Genomic DNA, 17,766 nt, shown 5'->3' on the forward strand with positions numbered 1-17,766 from the left:
CTATGATGTCACCATCACTTCAAATTTAGGTGCTATTATCCAGCATCACACATTGGCTGCCCAATATCTTGTATCAGAAGTTGCATAGTGCACAGCATACAGCTACTTATTTACTAATATCGGATATCAAAGGAATTTATCCATTGCAGTACATATAAGGGGAAGAAAGAGATATGAGAATTAGGTAAATAGGTGGTGCATCTTGGACCTGATTTACTAGCTAGAAATATACTCGCATCATAAATGTCAGTAATTATCAAGGCAACCATAGAGTTCAATTTGCAACTGGGTAAACTGAGCTCAGCTTAGTGACTGAATTTTTTATTATTTTATTTATTTTTATTTATTGCCCACTCACAATGTAGACACATGCACGACAAAGCACAGTCACCTCTCAGACGTCTTGTCTAGATTAACAGAACAAAAGGAATCAAGGACATCCATTGAGTTAATGTGCTCGTATTTTACAAGTGGTAGAATGACTGGCGCGTCTCCCTGTATAAGCCATGGCCCTCTCATTTGGCGCAGCCATCACTTTTTAATCCCCCCTCCTCCATCTCTAGAGAACGACCAACAATAATTGGTATAGACAGTAGCACCCCCCAACAGTGACCTTTTTCTATTTCGCTCGACGCGTGCTTCAACTTATTATTTGTTTAGCTGAGGAAGCTCTTGACGAAGTTGACGGTGACGTCCTTGAGTCTGGCCTCGAGGTCCTTGCTCAGGGCACCCTCCTTGTCAATGGTGGCGAGCAGGTCAGACTCGTTGGTCTTCAGGTGGGCAAGGAAGTCAGCCTCCCACTTGAGGATCTGGTCGACGGGGATAGAGTCGAGGTGACCGTTGATACCAGCGTAGATGAGGGGAACCATCTCGTTAACGGCCATGGGGGAGTACTGCTTCTGCTTCAGGAGCTCGGTCAACTGCAATCACGGCTGGTCAGCTATCTCACGAGGTCTACAAGTTACTGGTGCGCATATGCTGGGGAGATAACTTACACGCTCACCACGGGACAGGGTCTGCTTGGTGGCAGCATCAAGATCGGAACCGAACTGGGCGAAAGCGGCGACCTCACGGTACTGGGCCAAGAAAAGCTTCAGGGAACCAGCGACCTGCTTCATGGCCTTGAGCTGAGCGGCGGAGCCGACACGAGAGACGGACAGACCGACGTTGATGGCAGGTCGGATACCCTTGTAGAACAGCTCGGACTCCAAGAAGATCTGACCGTCGGTGATGGAAATGACGTTGGTGGGAATGTAGGCAGACACGTCACCACCCTGGGTCTCAATGACGGGCAGGGCAGTCATGGAACCACCGCCGTGCTTGTCGTTGAGCTTGGCGGCACGCTCCAGCAGACGGGAGTGCAGGTAGAAGACGTCACCGGGGTAAGCCTCACGTCCGGGGGGACGACGGAGCAGCAGGGACATCTGACGGTAGGCAACGGCCTGCTTGGACAGATCGTCGTAGATGACCAGGGAGTGCTTGCCGTTGTCACGGAACCATTCCTGTAGGGGTTCATAAGTCAGTAAATAGTAGGAGGAACGAGAAGGGATAGATTATGGACATACACCAATGGAGGCACCGGTGAAAGGAGCAATGTACTGCAGAGGAGCGGCCTCAGAGGCAGTGGCGGCGACGACAATGGAGTACTTCATGGCGTCGTTCTCCTCCAGGGTCTTGACGAGCTGAGCGACGGTGGATCGCTTCTGGCCGACGGCGACGTAGATGCAGTAAAGCTTCTTGGTCTCGTCGTTGGAGTTGTTCCATCGCTTCTGGTTAAGGATGGTGTCGAGAGCGACGGCAGTCTTACCAGTCTGACGGTCACCAATGATCAACTCACGCTGACCACGGCCAATGGGAACCATGGCGTCGACGGACTTGAGACCGGTCTGCACGGGCTGGTTGACGGACTTGCGGGGCAGGATACCGGGGGCCTTGAGCTGAGCACGGCGCTTCTCCTTGGTGTTGAGAGGGCCCTTGCCGTCAATGGGGTTACCCAGAGCATCGACGACACGGCCGAGCAGCTCAGGGCCGACAGGGACGTCGACCTTTGCGGGTAGTTAGCATTGCTTTGCCATCAGACAATAACCGGGCAGCACAGTTTTATATAACTCACAATTTCACCAGTTCGCTTAACAGTCTCGCCCTCCTTGACCAGACGATCAGAACCGAACAGCACGACACCGACCTGGCCGGCCTCGAGGTTCATGCACATGCCCTTGACGCCGGAGGCGAACCTGGATGGTGTTAGACGCAAGTTTTCCAGAGTGGGGAAGAGGAATCTCTACATACTCGACAAGCTCCTCGGCCTGGACGTTGGCCATACCGTGAACACGGGCGATACCATCACTATACGCTCATAGTTAGAACAAGTAACCGAAAAAAAAAATAACCAGTCGGCAAGAAGCATGTCTCTTGATAACCCTCCATCGCATGCATCCAAAGCTGACTAGGATTGCATCCGGCGTTGCGGCTTCGAGAACAAAAATAGCTTCCGATAGGTGGCCTCCACATACCCAACAGACAGGACACGGCCAGTCTCAGCAAGACCAGACTCCTCCTGGACACCACGGATGCGCTGCTCGAGGATAGAAGAGACCTCAGTGGGAGAGGCCTTGGCGTCGGAAGCGTAGGTTCGGACAGCGTTGATGGCGGCCGGTGCGGCATTTCGAGTCTATATTGGGTAAGGGAAAAAAAAACATGTTAGCCGAACGGCCAATAAAAGAGTATGGAGAACCCCGGCAAGGCATGAAAAAGCTCAAAAGGCATGCTCTGCGGCTCGAAAAAGTCGACGAAAAGCTCAATTGAGGTCGGTAAGGCAAGACGCAGATGGATGCGCATGGCTGCGATGCCCCCCCTTGCTATCCACGGCCGGGATTCATTTTTTTTTGCCCATCGTCGCCTCGGGCGTGCGGAAAAGACACTCACCACGGAGACTCGGCCAGCAGCGACGGCGCCGACAGCGCGAGAGGACTGGCGGAGGGCGTTGCGGAACATCTTGAGGGAGGTATCTAGAGGCCTCAGAAAAGAGGGAAGCAATTGCAGCGGCGTGCAATTGGGGAGGGGATTGAGGGTTTGTTGATGCTGCCTTTTGCAGGAAGAGCAAAATGGAGATTTTCGGGAGGAGGGTGATGGAGAGAGCAGAGTCTGTGAGGACCAAGGTGGGGGCTCGGGTTGCCTCGCTGGCCAATCACGGCGACTTGCGCGGTTTTGCTGGAGGAGCCGACGCCGCCTTAACAATTTTCCATGGGCAGCTAAGTGAGGACTGAGGCTAACACTGGAAGGGGAGGCTTTTTTTCTCGGAGGTTAGTAGTTGGTGCCTTTCCTGCCTGATCGTGAAGGCACGCATTTGCTCATCGTGGAGAAGGTGGGTTGAAGGTGCGTTTGCTGAAGGTACTATGTACGTACCCGAAACATGCAGGTGGGCGTGAGGAAACCTCTCCCTCTTCCATAAGAACATTTCAACGCAAGGATCCTTAGGAAATGAAGAATATATTTTCGCTGATTACGAAGTAACAGTAACAGTGTAGGAAGTTCACCATAAAGATGAATGAATAATATTACGTCTGGAAGAAATAGGTAATAGCTGCGGAAACTCGCAACATTGAAACATGAGACATCCAGAAAGCTCTGGTCAGATGCTGATGATGCAACATGATGCTGAAATGATATAAGACAGCCTTGTACAACGTACCATCTTCAAAGAATACAAGGTAGGTGCTCTATTGATACCCTACCTACCACGAAAATTCGGCATTCGGTATGCGCTGCTTCGAAGTATCAAGATATCATCGATTATCATCATTCAAATGGTTGCCAACAAAGCTCAACAACCAAAACACATCGCTACAGTCTACAAAGAGAAAAAAAAAAAAGAAGGAGGATCACCAGTACGAATATCCTCCTATCAAGCAAGCAAACAGGCATTGCCAAAAGGTATGAATGGTGCCATCACATTGCAGGGGCAATAATATGTGAAGCCGGCATAGCGCCGGTCGGTCTCTCAGGCCGTTGCTCGACTCAAAATTTGGTACGAGCTGATGTAAAAATCAAGCGGAAGAATACATGACCATATGATCCTTTTTACCCCCAAATGTTCGCCATGCCCATTTCCTTCAAGACAGAAAAAAAATATTTTATTCGATTGGGTTTGCCCATTTATCGGACAATGCCATCGAAGCGGCCCTTGAACCACTTGACGGTCTCGTCACGCTTGATGCGGTGAGAAGAACCGATTCTGCTCTTCATGCGGCGGCGGCGGGTGACACGCTCACCAGGGCGGGTCATGCAGCAGTAGAAGTCCATGCCGTAGATACCGATGGAAGGGTCGTACTTGATACCAAGATCGATGTGCTCGCTGATACCGAAGCCGAAGTTGCCGGTCTCGGAGAAGTTGCGCTTGCGAAGCTCGTACTCCTTGACCTTGAGGCCACGCTCGAGAATCTCCTCAGCCTAGAGGTTCCGTTAGCCAAAATTGTTCAAAAATTTCTTGTTGAATTTTCCGTTTTCAATTTACCTTGGGGCCTCGGACGGTGACGTGGACAGCAATCTTTTCGTTACGGCGGATACCGAAGGTTCGGACGGTGTAACGGGCCTTGCCTGTAATTGAATGGTTAAAATCTCGGCCATTTCGATTCCTCATGAAAAACTAGTTGCGACTTACTGTAGACGGGGGTTTGACCAGACAGCTGCTCAAGCACCTTGGCGGCACGAGTGAGTCTGTCACCAGATTCACCGACGGAGATGTTCAGAACGAGCTTCTGAATCTTCAGCTCCCGCATGGGGTTGCTAGTCTTCTCGGAGGCCATTGCTGCGGTTGTTAATCGACGTGTCTGCTGCTGCGTCGGAAATGGCAAAAAGTGAGGTTGAACAAGGTCGGCCGATTTTGTGAGGGCGGGAAAATTTCGAGGGTTTGTCTGCCCTCAAGCGAGAGCACAAAAAAGCGGGGTGCTATTCCAGACAAGGGCTAGCGTTCTCATCGCATCGCCGCTAGTGAGCTCCATACCTCAATTGGCTTCATTGAGCTATCACTAGCAAGAGATACTAAAAAGTACTCTGAAATACCCTTAGTAGTCGGCTATTGGTAGGTATTTATAGAGTAACCTTCAATAGCGCTTACACCTCCTCTTCTGCGGCTGCTAAATCAGTCCAACCTCGGAATTGATATAGCAGCATATTGTCCATGAGCGTCTTGCTAATGCTATAAATGCCTCTGGGTATTAAGGACTGAAATAAGAAGACGAAGCAGCCATTGGTTGCTCGGCAGCCATCTTCACTGCCAAGTCAACGTCGACTATTTAACCGTGGTATTGTTTGTCTTTTTCATGTTTTGCAATTTCGCATATCTTCTGCCTTGTAGTATATATACTAGCGATTGAAAGGTAAATGTCGTTTCCATTGTCTCATAGCATATCCATCGTCAAGAAGGAGGTCGTAAAAGAATAAAAAAGAAAGAAAGCTACATTCAAGAAAAAGGAATCCGCCCAAGACTCATCCACCAAGATTCCCATCCTTTTCCCAAGCGCCAATTCATTGTGTCTTCCTCGTCATCACGGAGGGCTAGCTAGCAACGTGGCTGAACACCTTTGCAGCCAGCTGGCTCAACAATCTTGCCCTATCGTCTTGAGGAAGTTCCTATGTATACATTAGCGCTCAGAGATATCTGAATAACTAAGTCAGTCTCAGAGTGATCTGAGATGCGTAGTAGTGTGGTACGCAGCCTGTGCCTTACCTGGAAGACTTCGTAAACGCTCTTCCCCTTTGTGTCTCTGATCGCTCCAAGTCGGTTACCGGCCACGGCTCCGGCGAGCAGTCCAGGAACATTGCCAACAATGAATCCCAGAGCGCCGCCACTGACCGCACCGACCATACCCCACATGGTCGAGGTGCCTCCTTGCGGATTCGGAGTCCCATCCTGTGAGAACCCCTCGTCTCGCATCATCTCCTCAAAGGCGTCACTAAACTGTGCATCTTCAGTCTCTTGGCGGCCGCTAGGGGTCGTGCCGCCGCTCTTATTCTCAAAGTGCTCCCATGCCCATGAGTAGCTCTGGCCAGTTCCTGCAGTGTCGTCGGCGTCTGAAAAGGGATCGGATGCCGGTGGCACGTGGTAGTATCCTCGCTGGAGGTCGTATTCTCGTCGTCTGGTAGGGTCCGAGAGGGTATAGTATGCGTCGTTGACAAGCTGGAAGCGTCGGGTCCTCTGCTCACGATCGGGTGAATCGTTGGCGACCCGGTCGGGGTGTGTCTTCAGAGCAGCCCTAGAGGAGATGGTCAGTCAGTCACCGCCACGCAGACATGGCATTGACACAGAGGGGCGACATAGAGGGGTGACATACCGCTTGTACGCATCTCGGATTTGCGCAGCAGAGGCCTTCTCTGAAACCTCGAGGATTGCATCTGTGTGGCGTATACATGTATGAGCAAGTGCCTCGGCACAAAATGTCTCTAATGGAGGGCATGTTTTGGTTCTTGTCTTGGATCAATGGCGAGGAGAGCTTGTGCATTGCAGCATGGACTCACAATAATCAGGCGGCGTGTTCGTGTTTCTCGTCATTGTGTTAATGTCTTAGGAGGCTTGAAGAAAGGAAAAATGGCCACAGCCCGATCCCTGTTATTTAATAGATTCTAATAAAACAGCTAGTGAATTGATAGGTGCCTGATGCAGGTTCGGCGCTGCAAGCATGCAAGCCCAGCACGGTTTATCCAGTACCACGTCAACGTCATGTGGCGAGACGACGATGTGGCTGGTGCCACGTTTGCGCATCTGCAGCCCGACTCCACAAACAGGTTGGTTCGCATGATTGCAGGTTCTGCCTTAGCTTAGCCAGATGTATTATGCGAGGCCAGCTGTTATTAAAGTACAGGAATAAAGCAGAATAGAGCTTAGTACCTAGTATATACACAATATGGAGTGCAGTTAACACTATGCTGTATTACATGCATAGCAGTACTCCGTAGTTGTGGCCATTTTAAAAATAGTATTACTTGTATGCTGTTGTCGACGCTCAGTCGAGTTTCAACTTCGCCTCTAACCCAATAGCTACCTATCCATCAAATAAAACTCTATAAACTAAAAGAAGCAAAGCAAAATACCAGCCTCCCAAAATATACTTCCTAATCTGCCAATGTTATTATTCCACTCTCTTTAAACGCCAACTGACCTTGCGATCCGTAATCTCATCATGTAAAAATTCAGCCTGGAATATCGTGCAAATACTGCTGCGCTCTGGTGATGGCATCTTGGGCGACTTGCAGAGCGTCTTCTATCTTGCCAACCTTTTGATAGTAGGCGGCGAGCACCCACATGTCTCGGATGACCCGTAAATTGGAGGTCGTACCATGGGCTGCCTCTCGCATGTGGATGGCGTACTTTAGATTCTCTTCAACTCGGTCCCAGTCCTGTTTGCTCTCACATATTCTAGCCAGCATCTTGCGGGCATATGCGTGGAATCTGGCATTTGAAAGCGCTCCTGACCAGAATTGGGTAGTATCCAGCAAGTCCAACGCCATCTTCTCAGCCTTCTCCTTGTCATCTAGGTCCATTTGTGTAAACTCCAGCATGAGGGCGTCAACTCTTAGTTTCTCCAAGTTGCCGTCATTCTCTGGGGGTTCTTCATGGTGGACCAGATTCTCGAGGCCTTCATACATGATTTCTCGTCTATTGGCAAGCCCATTGTTCCGACGTAGTCTCGTCCGGGCATCCCAGATCAACTGCTCATATAGCCAGAACTCCTGGGGCGCTGATTTTTTAATGTGCTCCGAGAGAAGATCGACATTCCGTAGCCATGCTTGCCGTAATAGATAGCAGATGAATTGGCGGCCGTGCTCGGTTTGATAGTCGCATGATAAGAGCTGTTGAAGGATACGGATGAGGGGGTGAGTTTCAGGAAAGCGGCTCCGTGCCAGGACGAGCGCATGCCGTATAAACATGCTGAGGAGCTGTAAATGGCCTCGGTCGATCATGTCAAATATTGTGTCAAGCATGTGCCAAAGAAGATCGGGGTGATCCTCGGTCAAGACTGTTTCCATCACGTAGAAACCCTTCCTGGCAGCCATGCCCGCCAGGTCGCCTTTGCCATAGGACCACAAGTCGAATACCAACTCGAACGTCCGGTACATGGTGCGGCTGTCTTGAATAGGCTTGTTGGGAGTGGCAAGGTATCGGGACATGGGATCGGACGCTATGCGATAAGACTCTAGTTTTTCCGAGCTCCAAGACATGACACCGTTCAAGATGAACTCTAGATCCGCGAGGGGCTTGAATTGGGGGTTTGGCACCAGGTCAAGGCCTGTAACTGAAGGGGCTTCTGGCGTCCTTGGTACTTCCTCGACATCGTCGTCATCCTCTTGCTTTGAGTCGGTTGAAGAAGAAGATGTGGAGGCGGGAGTGGAAGTGGAAGTGGGAGTGGGGGCTGGAGTAGGGACTTTGGTCTCAACAGCCGATTTGCGATATGCTCGTTTTCTTATGTTCCACTTCTTGAATCTCTTCTTATACATTTGCTCGCTTTTGCATTGGGTTAGCACACTGGGTTAGTCACCCCTCGCCTCGCTGTGGGATTTTGCCTATACTCGTATACGAGCAGTACTCGCATGTACCTTGGGTAGTAGGTAGGTACCTAGGCATGTGCAACGAGGTTGCGAATAGGTAGGTAGGTAGGCATAACAAACAACAAGCAGCAGGACCGTGACTTACGTAGCGGCGAAGCCGTATTTGGTCTCCATAATAGCCATAATCTCGTTCAACTTGCGATTGTCGCCTATGTAGAGCGCCTCAATGAGGTCCTTCCGCGCGGCCCACTCCTTTTCCGTATGCTCTTTGACGCTCGGCCTCTCGACGACCGGAGGCGAATTGCCTGGCAGGCGAGGGGCCAGCGCCGGCAGACGGGGCCTGGCGGGATACATGGCGGGATGCTGGCCAACTGGCGCGGTCAATGCTATACTGCCCACGGATAGCTGCTCTGGTGTAGAGAAGACATGGCCAGCCGCATGGCCATGATGGGCCCTGATGGAATCGGAAGAGAAGGTTCTGGTGCAGAGTTGAGCCACGATGCGAGTGGTCGTTAATTGGTCCTGGGCTAGTACCTCGCTACTTCGTGCCTTTCCGGAGCTGCGTACTGGTACCTCGGCTGCTGGCCGGGTCTGAGAAGCAGTCAAGTGATCCGTGTCTGATTGGTGGTAAAGGTTCCCTGCATGGGATTTAAGCTTTTTGCAGCAGCTGGATTGGCTGCGCGTCACGTGGGACAGCAGTTGCTTGTACCGGTACGGCTCACACTAAACAGAGTTTGTCCGTCTTTTTGTGGCCCAGTTGCAGCGTTGAAATGGAAGTGGCGGGCAGAATAAACGACTCAATACAGCATTGTGACGGAACATGCCGTACGGTACTAAATAACCATTGGTAATTGAGCAAACCTCACTACTGCTAGATATAACAAAGCTTTTACCTGCCAAGGTACTTGACAAATTCTAATTCCACCGTATATGGTACAACACTTACTTTACATCTGTCCTTCCTCCCAAGCTGCGCAATTATTCCTGGCACGGTCTTTTTTCATTTGTCCAATATTATCCGGGCAATATACTATTAATACAGCCGCGACCACACTCGGGTAGCTTCAAAGGAACAGGCCATCCACCTACTCTACCTTATCGCCCAGCCAATTAGGGCATCGGGCGTTCCATCACAATCTGAACTTGATTGTCAAGAATGCAAAGCACAGCCAATAGCTTTTCTGTATGCTCAACCGATCGAGATAAGCTTCGGGACGATCCGTGCCCCAGTTAGGAGGATTTAATCTCGGTACTTGTGTAGCAATCGAGCTTATCGTAACGGCTGTTTTTACCATCGATGCTGTGGCCATTGATTACCACCATCTTGTCTGAGACCCAAAAATGAAACGATCTCTGTTTTGCACATGGCGAGCCTGGAACTGGGAAAGTCTTGGACATGCCCTCACACCAAGTTCCGATAGGCTATTACTGGGGCTCAATAGCCGTAAATGCGTACGGAGCACTTTCGCACTTGTCAGGATACCTCGCTCTGGACATGCCGGACATATCCCATTTTGATATGAAATGATTTATGAACTGATTAGTTGTGCCAGGGTCTCGTTCAGAACATCTCCCGCTGAAGTCAAGCTCTTAAGTATTCGTGATCACGCCCACTTGCTTCGGATTCTTCGTATGACAACTCGCTTCTGGACCGAATGCGACTGGGCTGACACAGATCAATATGAAATCATTGCTTCTTACCAGGGGACTTTTGAATAACGCTAACTCAAAACACAATCGGAATCATTGCCTGAAAATGTCCTGTCGCAGCATTAATATCCATTACTAATACTATTTGATGAAGCACTAATACTATTTGATAGAGTTGTAAGCACGCATCGTGTCAGACTACTGGACGTATCTATCCACAATCAACTGGGCTCGGCGTTTAAGGAGCAATGCAACAACGAGCACCGGCATCCAAAACCGGCAGATTACAAGCAATGTAACATACAATCTTCAAATCAGATTATCAAGAATCCGAACGATGATGCATTGACTTTGTAGAAAGAATTCAGGCAAATATGCGCTAAATCCGCCAGATGACTATTCCAGTCGTATCCGTATTAGTGTCCCGTCTTCATACATAGGTAGTAAGTGGTAACCTTGTAATCAACTACATGTACTCTTTACGCAGTAGCTATACATTGTCAACTTCTTCGACTAGTACATCTAGATTATGCATGTCTCATAATGTATCAAGACGCGCATCGAATGGTGGAGCTGCAGCTGACGTTCCACAAGAAAGGGCATACCCTTGCCGCTACATATATGGACATGTATATATGAAGCTGGAGCGCTAATGTCTAATGTTCCTCACAACCATCTACCATCAGAACTAACTGGAGAAGATGGGTAAGAGGACCAACACTATTCAGAAAGCGTTGCCGCTCCTTGCGTTTGCGGCCAGTGCAACGGCAGCGTCTACCTCAAACATCTTTGCCGTCTCAGATTCGGCATGGAAGTCACTCAATGATAGTGTCTCCGGTCGGTTGCACCTTGCCACACCTGCGGGCTTACCGTGCTTTACCAGTTATGAAAGTGCATGGGGGCTTGATGCAAATGCGCCAAACGTGGCGCAGTGTCAAGCAGTTGAATCTGGCTTGTCGACGTCGTTGGACATCATCTCGAGATTTGGAGGTTACCATAACCCGACCTTTAGCACTTGCATGAAACGCGGCCAGAAATGCACCCTGACTGCCACTGAAGGGGTTCGCAATGATACCTGCTTTCAAGGCACTGTGCCTGACTATTATGTGGATGCCCAATCGGTTGAAGACATCCAGAAGAGTCTCCGGTTTGCTCAGCAGCACAAGCTTCCCATCACCGTAAAGAATACTGGCCATGATTACAGGGGCGGAAGCGCCGGCGTCAATACGTTTGCCATCTGGACGCACAACTTCGCTCCTGACCCAGTGATTACAGAAAACTTCACTCCCGATGGGTGCCCTGGCCCTGTCGGACCTGTTGTAACGTACCACGCCGGCCAAATCGGTACTCATCTGTACAGCAGCCTCCAGGGGACAGGCTATATGGTAAGTACCGGGCCATCTCGACGCCTCAGGAAACCACTTCTGACTGATTCTGCGTTTCTAGAGCGTAGCCGGTTCGTGTTCTACTGTCGGACCTTCGGGAGGATGGGTTGCTGGCGGTGGCCACGGCATCTTTGCGCCATCCTTTGGCCTCGGCGTGGATAACGCCCAGCAGATGAAAGTCGTACTGCCCAACGGAACTTATGTAACGGCAAATCGATGCCAGAACCAAGACATCTTCTTTGCTCTTCGTGGCGGTGGCGGAGGTACTTTTGGAGTGGTGACAGAAACCACCACCCTGCTTCACAAGGACCAGGAATTCTCGGTGAGTCCGACATATTGGCATTTCCCAAGCTGCCCATATGTTATCATAGCTGACAGCGAGCTCTTGCTCTAGTTTGTGTTCTTGCAAATGCCGGTACAGGACGTTCGCGCAGCCAACGAGATTCTGGTTGCAAATGCTGAGAGATGGTCCGATGAGGGCTTTGGAGGTCTCTACGGAGTGACAGGCATAGAACCTGGCAGTAATATTATATTCCTCGGCTATAATGCCAACCTCAACCTCAACGAAACCAAGGCTACTTTGAAGCCGCTGACCGACTATCTTCAATCTCTGCCAGGCAGCGAGTCGATGCTCCTGGAGTTCAAGACGCAGCCGAATCAGTATGCCGCACAGAACGACCCCGCATTACTCGCTCTTCTTTTGCCTGAAGCTGGAGTTTCCTTGACTCGATCATCTAGATTGGTGCCTAAGAAGAACTTCCAGACCGCGGATGGCCAGAAGGCGATTGTTGACGCCCTCATGGCTAACAAGTTTGGCTGGGGGGCTGTCATTGCATCTCCAACCAACTATACATTGGCCGAGTCAGATCAGCCTGGTGGCCCAGGCGAGGCTTCGGTATCGCCAGCATGGGTGAGTTTAGTCTATGAAGTTGAATGGCTGGAAGACTCAACTTAAGCTGACACATTGCACAGAGAGATTCCATGTGGCATCTGACCTACGGAACCAATTGGGATCCAGCAGACCCGGTCGCCACAAGCCCTGAAGCTCTCGCGACCATGTTTCAGGAAATCAGCGAGGCAATGGACCCCATGCGTGCCATTACGCCTGGCGCCGGAGCGTATCAGAACGAGGCTGACGTTTATGAGCCTGATGCCATCGGATCTTTCTGGGGCGAAAAGAACTACGCCCGCTTGCTGGCTATCAAGAAGCAGCTCGACCCAGATAACTTGATGTCGTGCTGGAACTGCATTGGGTGGGATGTGAATGATGAACGACATGAGTGCTATCTCAATGTGAGAGGCATTGGGCCATCAAACTGAAATGTTGATGGCTAGTAGTACTTTGGATTTGTTTCTATGTTCCTTTCGGAAAACTAGTACCTATCAGAGTACTCCACTCTTAATCTAAATATCAATGATAATAAATGAAATTCAAGCCTCTGTAATTTGGTACGTTCGGCATTGTTTGTGGTACCATCAGGAGGAGACCGGGCTTGAATGACGATCTCATTCGAGAGATGGCAATCTGCAGTGGTTGGGACATATCGTGAAGTGCTTTCACGTGTAATCAGTGATAGATTGACCCTGTAGTGTCACAAAACACTCTCTTTAACGATTGCATCATTCTGTCATTGATGTGCATCTCGTTAGTGTACTAATACTCAAGATGGAGGGAGAGCAAGATCTCCAGCGCTGGCTTCGATGACGCTTACACGCCAATTTCAGGGCGCCTCCCCAGGCATCGCCACAGCGGGTCAAGCGCTGTCGAAGTACCCGTAGGTATGTACATGCATGTATGCGGGGTGTCTCCAGCCCAAGTGCCGGGAGTGGCCGGCTGATGAGCTTCACATGCTATTTATTGAGGTGAGAATGGGTGAGGACAATGGAACTCTTTGCTGATGCAATTCATGGGATGAGATATAATAAAAATAATAATGCTTATAGATAAGGGCTCATTTCGTTGAGTGACATGTAAATGTCCTGCTAATTTCCATATTTGAGTTTGAATCGTGCCGCCATACTTCTGTACACGCCCCTGTCCCGAAGTCCAGCCTGATTTCAATCCGCAGACGCCTCTCTCCGAAACAGCACCAGGCCAGAAACAGTACCAATCAAGGAGAAAATCGAGAAAATCATTCACCGTGGCTCAAACAAGCTTGCAAAGCTTACACCTACACCCCTTTCTCCGCCTTTTCTCATTCGTCGTCTAGCTTCAATGGCACGACGAATTGAAAAAGCGTCTATGACGTACTTGTTACCCGCGGTCAACGTCACTCACTGAGATGGGCATCAAACTGGCAACAGGTGCCCGGTCTGGACTGCCGTGGCAGCTGCTCCAACTGGGTAGCAGGTAGTTGCAGTCGATCAGCGATGGAAGTAGCGAGGAGCTCGTTTTATTTCGTGGCAGCTGCTACTGAGTATAAACTCTCTGGTGTCGCAGCCAGCTCTTACCCTTCATTCTCTTTCCCTTCCGCCCTTCAATTCATCAATTTGATAACGTGCAATTCCATCAATTTGGCAGGGCTGCCATCAATTATTGCCCTTAATTCTTGTGATACCCCGAGAGCTATTGCTCTTCACGTCTACAAACAAAAATACCTACCAAATCGAACATCCTTTTTTTTTTCTGCCCGTTTTCGCTTCTCCTTGCAAAGAGGCCCTGTTACGCAACGCAGCTAGGGCGCCCTTTGGTTTTTCGTTCCTCTCCTCTCCTCTTCTCGATTTTTCGCTTTAAAACAGCAAACAGTATTACAATCCTAAGAATAGCAAATCCTTTTTCACCATGGCTGCGCGTGTCAACAGACCCACCGACATCAAGCAGAAGGAGGATGACATCAACCGCAAGCTTCAGATATACGGCATCTTTCATGCGTTCAAGAATGGGAAACTCCCATCGGTATGTTGTATTCTGCCTTTCGTGACGAGAGCCGGGCGTGCTATAATTCGGCCATGTGCTGACCCAGGATTCTAGAATGATCAAATCGACGTGGCATTGAACAGCTTCCTGCAATCTAGACCAATCGCTCACCCCTCTGATAAACTATCTGATGAGGGAAAACTACTGGCTGAGGATGCCAGAGAAGTTGTGAAGCTCGCGAAACAGCTCCTGCTGTCCAAAAACCACGGCAACCTCATTCAGGACTTCATCTGGCAGACTACGCATTACGACACTCAGAGCATCCAGTCTCCGGATGCTCCCTTGACCAAAGATACCGCATCACGAGACAAAGATGACGCTCTCGAAGGACTGAGGACTCTGGGCACCTTGCTCATCACCAATGGGCAGTTCCGGAAACTTCGTGAGTGGAGCCCAGGCTGGTCTCAATGTCCCATTTATCTGCAGCTAACTCTTCTGTTATAGTCAAGGATGCTAGTATTCTGGTCCGTGATATGGTTGGAGATGGCGCTACTAACGCTGCCAATTGGGTTCGCCCTTCGGATGAACAACTCCGCCAAATGGACCAGGCCGCACCAGACAATACATGGCACGAGAAGCCTGATCTTTCCAAGGAGAATCTTAGAAATCAAGCTCGAGCCATCTACAAGGGCGATGTCAAACAGGATGCCAAAGACGTTGCCGCAGCTGCTGCTGTTGGTAGTGGAACAGTGCCTCAAGATGGAGTAGCACCTCAACAGGGAGTGACACCTCAACAGGGAGTGACACCTCAACAGGGAGTAGCACTCCAACAGGGAGTGACACCTCAACAGGGAGTAGCACTCCAACAGGGAGACATTCCTCAGATTAGAGTCGCTCCAGAATATGAAGTCGCCCCCCCAACTGGGGCAGTGCCTCAAGCTACGGCTCCCCAAGGTACAGTTACAAGCACCTCTCGTACCAATGCAACCTCTGGTATCGACGCGGCTCAGGCAGTCGTGAACCAGAAGATGGATCGGAATTTGGACGACGAGACGCAAGAGAAGGCTAAGAAGCGGAATGAAGAGTACCGCCGCAAGGCCAGAGAGTACCTGAAAAAGAAGATGCCCCAAGAGCGCAGGGATCAGGTCATCTTCCGTCTCAAAAAGATTGTCCTTGAATGCCAGCAACACCCTGACTACTCCCAAGCTGTGCAGACCCTTCTTCGGCTGGCTGAGGAATACGGCCGACATGGGCGCAACTATGGAAAAGGTTCTGCTGACTCTGCCAAGGATGTCCGAACTGGGCTTTCCGCAGCCGAGGAAGATTTGCGCACTCTGATTGAGCGCTTCGCCAACGGTACCTCGACCGAGGATCTTTGGCAGTCCATCGGCCAGATCTACAGGGATGCCGATAAAGACCAGGAACTCAGAGACTGGTTCAAGCAAGTTGACACCTACATCCGCAAATGCCTGTTGGAGCAGGGCTATGTCCTCGAAGACGCTTCCACGGAGGAGTGGAACCGGCTCTATGACAAGGGCCGATTTTTGCTGCGTGAGAAATATCGTGGCCATACCGACCGCGTTATCGACGAGGTCAGGTTCATTACGGATCAATTTGACCACGATCCCCAAAACAAGGCGTTTGGCCATGCAGTCCAGAAGCTATTCAAGGACCTGGGAAATGATGAAAATGGAAAGCCGACATTCAAGCCTCACCTCGTCAAAGATCTAACCGAAATCATTATCCCTGCCATTTTTGAGAATATTGCATATGTACCGATTCCACGTATCGAATACTCGGATCCTAAATTCGATGCAGTCATTGAGAATTTGGTCCTCGAGAGCGATAATTTCATGCCAAACGTTCTTGAAATCGCCAGCGACAATTATTTCCGATGGGGGCGCAAGAAGATTGCCAACAAGCATAAGAATACTGTGGACATAAAAGTTACTGGTATTCAGATGGATCTCCGAGACGTCAGCTATCATATCAAGAAGAAATCTGGGTTCCCCTCCCTCACCGACACCGGAGTGCTCGATCTATTGCTCCCCGGTGACGGCTTCTCCTTCAGATTGAAGGTGTCTACTCCAGAAAAGAAGGACGCTCAACACGTCTTCAAGGTGGAAAAGGTGGACGTCAACGTTAAGGGCCTGAAGCTGAAGATTAAGAAGTCGAGGCACAAGTTCTTATTCACACTCTTCAAGCCCATTGCTCTCAGGGCCGTCCGTCCGGCGCTACAGAAAGCCATTGAGAAAGCCATCAAGGACGAGTGCGACAAGGCCGACCAGTTTCTGTTCCAGGTCAAGGAGGAGGCGGATCGCGCTCTTGAAGAAGCCAAGAATGACCCTGAGAACGCACCCAACATTTATAGTCGCTACTACAATGCTATGCATAAGAGAATCCTTCAGGGCAAGGAGAAGGCAAAGGCCTTTACGCAGGACAAGAAGGTCAACGTCGCCATGACCAAACAGGAGAGCATCTTCCCCAACGTTACCCTGCCCGGAGGCATTAGCTCCAAGGCCACGGAATACAAGGACCTTGCTGGCAAGGGCGACAGGTGGGAGAGCCCCGTCTTTTCCATTGGTGACGCCCAACGGAGTACGGATATCCCTCCTGTGCCTCGTATCGAGAGAAAGGCCCATGCCGTAGCTGGCGGGCGCGCAAACGGAAACATTGATGGCTCAGGCAATGCAGGAGGTGGTTTCACGGCCGGAGAAGGCACAAGCGGCAACTCCCTTGGTGGACAAGTTCTCACTGCTTACTAGGGATGCAGTGAAGGGCTCATTTCCAGAGCGTGGAAGAAGAGTAGTGAGCAGTCACTTGGGGATGGAGACGTGCAAGTTCTATACCCATTGGGACAGGCGTAGCAGTGTTTTATTTTATTCATCTTCGTTATTCCCATCTCTCCTTTCTCTTCCCCGTCCTTTTCCTCTTCTTTTTCTTGGTTTTTTGGTTTCATACTTAATGCCCTATTGAGTCACGATTCGACAGCCCTTTTTCTTTGCTATCCACCCCGCTCCTTTCCTGGCACTTGCCTACCTGATACCACAGTAATGATAGTTGTGTAGCAATTGAATTGATGAATATATTTGTTGTCACCATGCGTTGGGCCCATCTTGGGGCATCGTGAATGACGTCTCTACCTGAAGTTGGGGGTGGGATTGACAGAAACTTAAACATGTAGGATGATCTCGGTGGCTTACGGCTAGTACCCAATTGAGTTTACGGCTATGGGTTCACGACGTATCCATGAGGTTTTGTTAGTCCCCTGTTTTGCTTGTTGCTTTGTTTTAGCTTGTGACCTGGATCCTTAACAAGGCCAAGCTGCTC

At 50.1% G+C, this 17,766-nt stretch overlaps 6 protein-coding genes across 6 annotated transcripts; 2 read left to right on the top strand and 4 right to left on the bottom strand.

Annotated features, from left to right (window-relative positions):
• Positions 1-304: 304 nt before the first annotated feature.
• Positions 305-3,093, bottom strand: TRIVIDRAFT_88676 (uncharacterized protein; the record flags this gene model as incomplete). The annotated part of the gene is made up of 7 exons (XM_014096309.1): positions 305-920; positions 996-1,502; positions 1,566-2,045; positions 2,114-2,234; positions 2,290-2,346; positions 2,514-2,671; positions 2,926-3,093. 7 exons carry the CDS (start codon positions 2,992-2,994, stop codon positions 657-659), a joined length of 1,656 nt encoding a protein of 551 aa, XP_013951784.1.
• Positions 3,094-3,770: 677 nt separating this feature from the next.
• TRIVIDRAFT_76021 (uncharacterized protein) lies at positions 3,771-4,848 on the bottom strand (the record flags this gene model as incomplete). The annotated part of the gene is made up of 3 exons (XM_014096310.1): positions 3,771-4,449; positions 4,514-4,596; positions 4,661-4,848. The coding sequence occupies 3 exons, from the start codon at positions 4,803-4,805 to the stop codon at positions 4,156-4,158; spliced, it is 522 nt and encodes a 173-aa protein (XP_013951785.1).
• A 525-nt stretch (positions 4,849-5,373) lies between these two features.
• Positions 5,374-6,550, bottom strand: TRIVIDRAFT_210407 (uncharacterized protein; the record flags this gene model as incomplete). The annotated part of the gene is made up of 4 exons (XM_014096311.1): positions 5,374-5,631; positions 5,729-6,254; positions 6,333-6,393; positions 6,517-6,550. 4 exons carry the CDS (start codon positions 6,548-6,550, stop codon positions 5,557-5,559), a joined length of 696 nt encoding a protein of 231 aa, XP_013951786.1.
• Positions 6,551-7,188: 638 nt separating this feature from the next.
• On the bottom strand, positions 7,189-8,898 carry TRIVIDRAFT_42908 (uncharacterized protein; the record flags this gene model as incomplete). Its single annotated transcript, XM_014096312.1, has 2 exons — positions 7,189-8,500; positions 8,690-8,898. The coding sequence occupies 2 exons, from the start codon at positions 8,896-8,898 to the stop codon at positions 7,189-7,191; spliced, it is 1,521 nt and encodes a 506-aa protein (XP_013951787.1).
• Positions 8,899-11,213: 2,315 nt separating this feature from the next.
• TRIVIDRAFT_43207 (uncharacterized protein) lies at positions 11,214-12,899 on the top strand (the record flags this gene model as incomplete). Its single annotated transcript, XM_014096313.1, has 4 exons — positions 11,214-11,579; positions 11,641-11,901; positions 11,974-12,489; positions 12,552-12,899. 4 exons carry the CDS (start codon positions 11,214-11,216, stop codon positions 12,897-12,899), a joined length of 1,491 nt encoding a protein of 496 aa, XP_013951788.1.
• A 1,462-nt stretch (positions 12,900-14,361) lies between these two features.
• TRIVIDRAFT_43267 (uncharacterized protein) lies at positions 14,362-17,201 on the top strand (the record flags this gene model as incomplete). The annotated part of the gene is made up of 4 exons (XM_014096314.1): positions 14,362-14,475; positions 14,551-14,878; positions 14,941-15,174; positions 15,397-17,201. 4 exons carry the CDS (start codon positions 14,362-14,364, stop codon positions 17,199-17,201), a joined length of 2,481 nt encoding a protein of 826 aa, XP_013951789.1.
• Between the last annotated feature and the right edge of the window lie 565 nt (positions 17,202-17,766).

The sequence above is a fragment of the Trichoderma virens genome, assembly GCF_000170995.1.
Source record: "Trichoderma virens Gv29-8 chromosome Unknown TRIVIscaffold_88, whole genome shotgun sequence".
NCBI classification, from domain to species: Eukaryota; Fungi; Ascomycota; class Sordariomycetes; order Hypocreales; family Hypocreaceae; genus Trichoderma; species Trichoderma virens.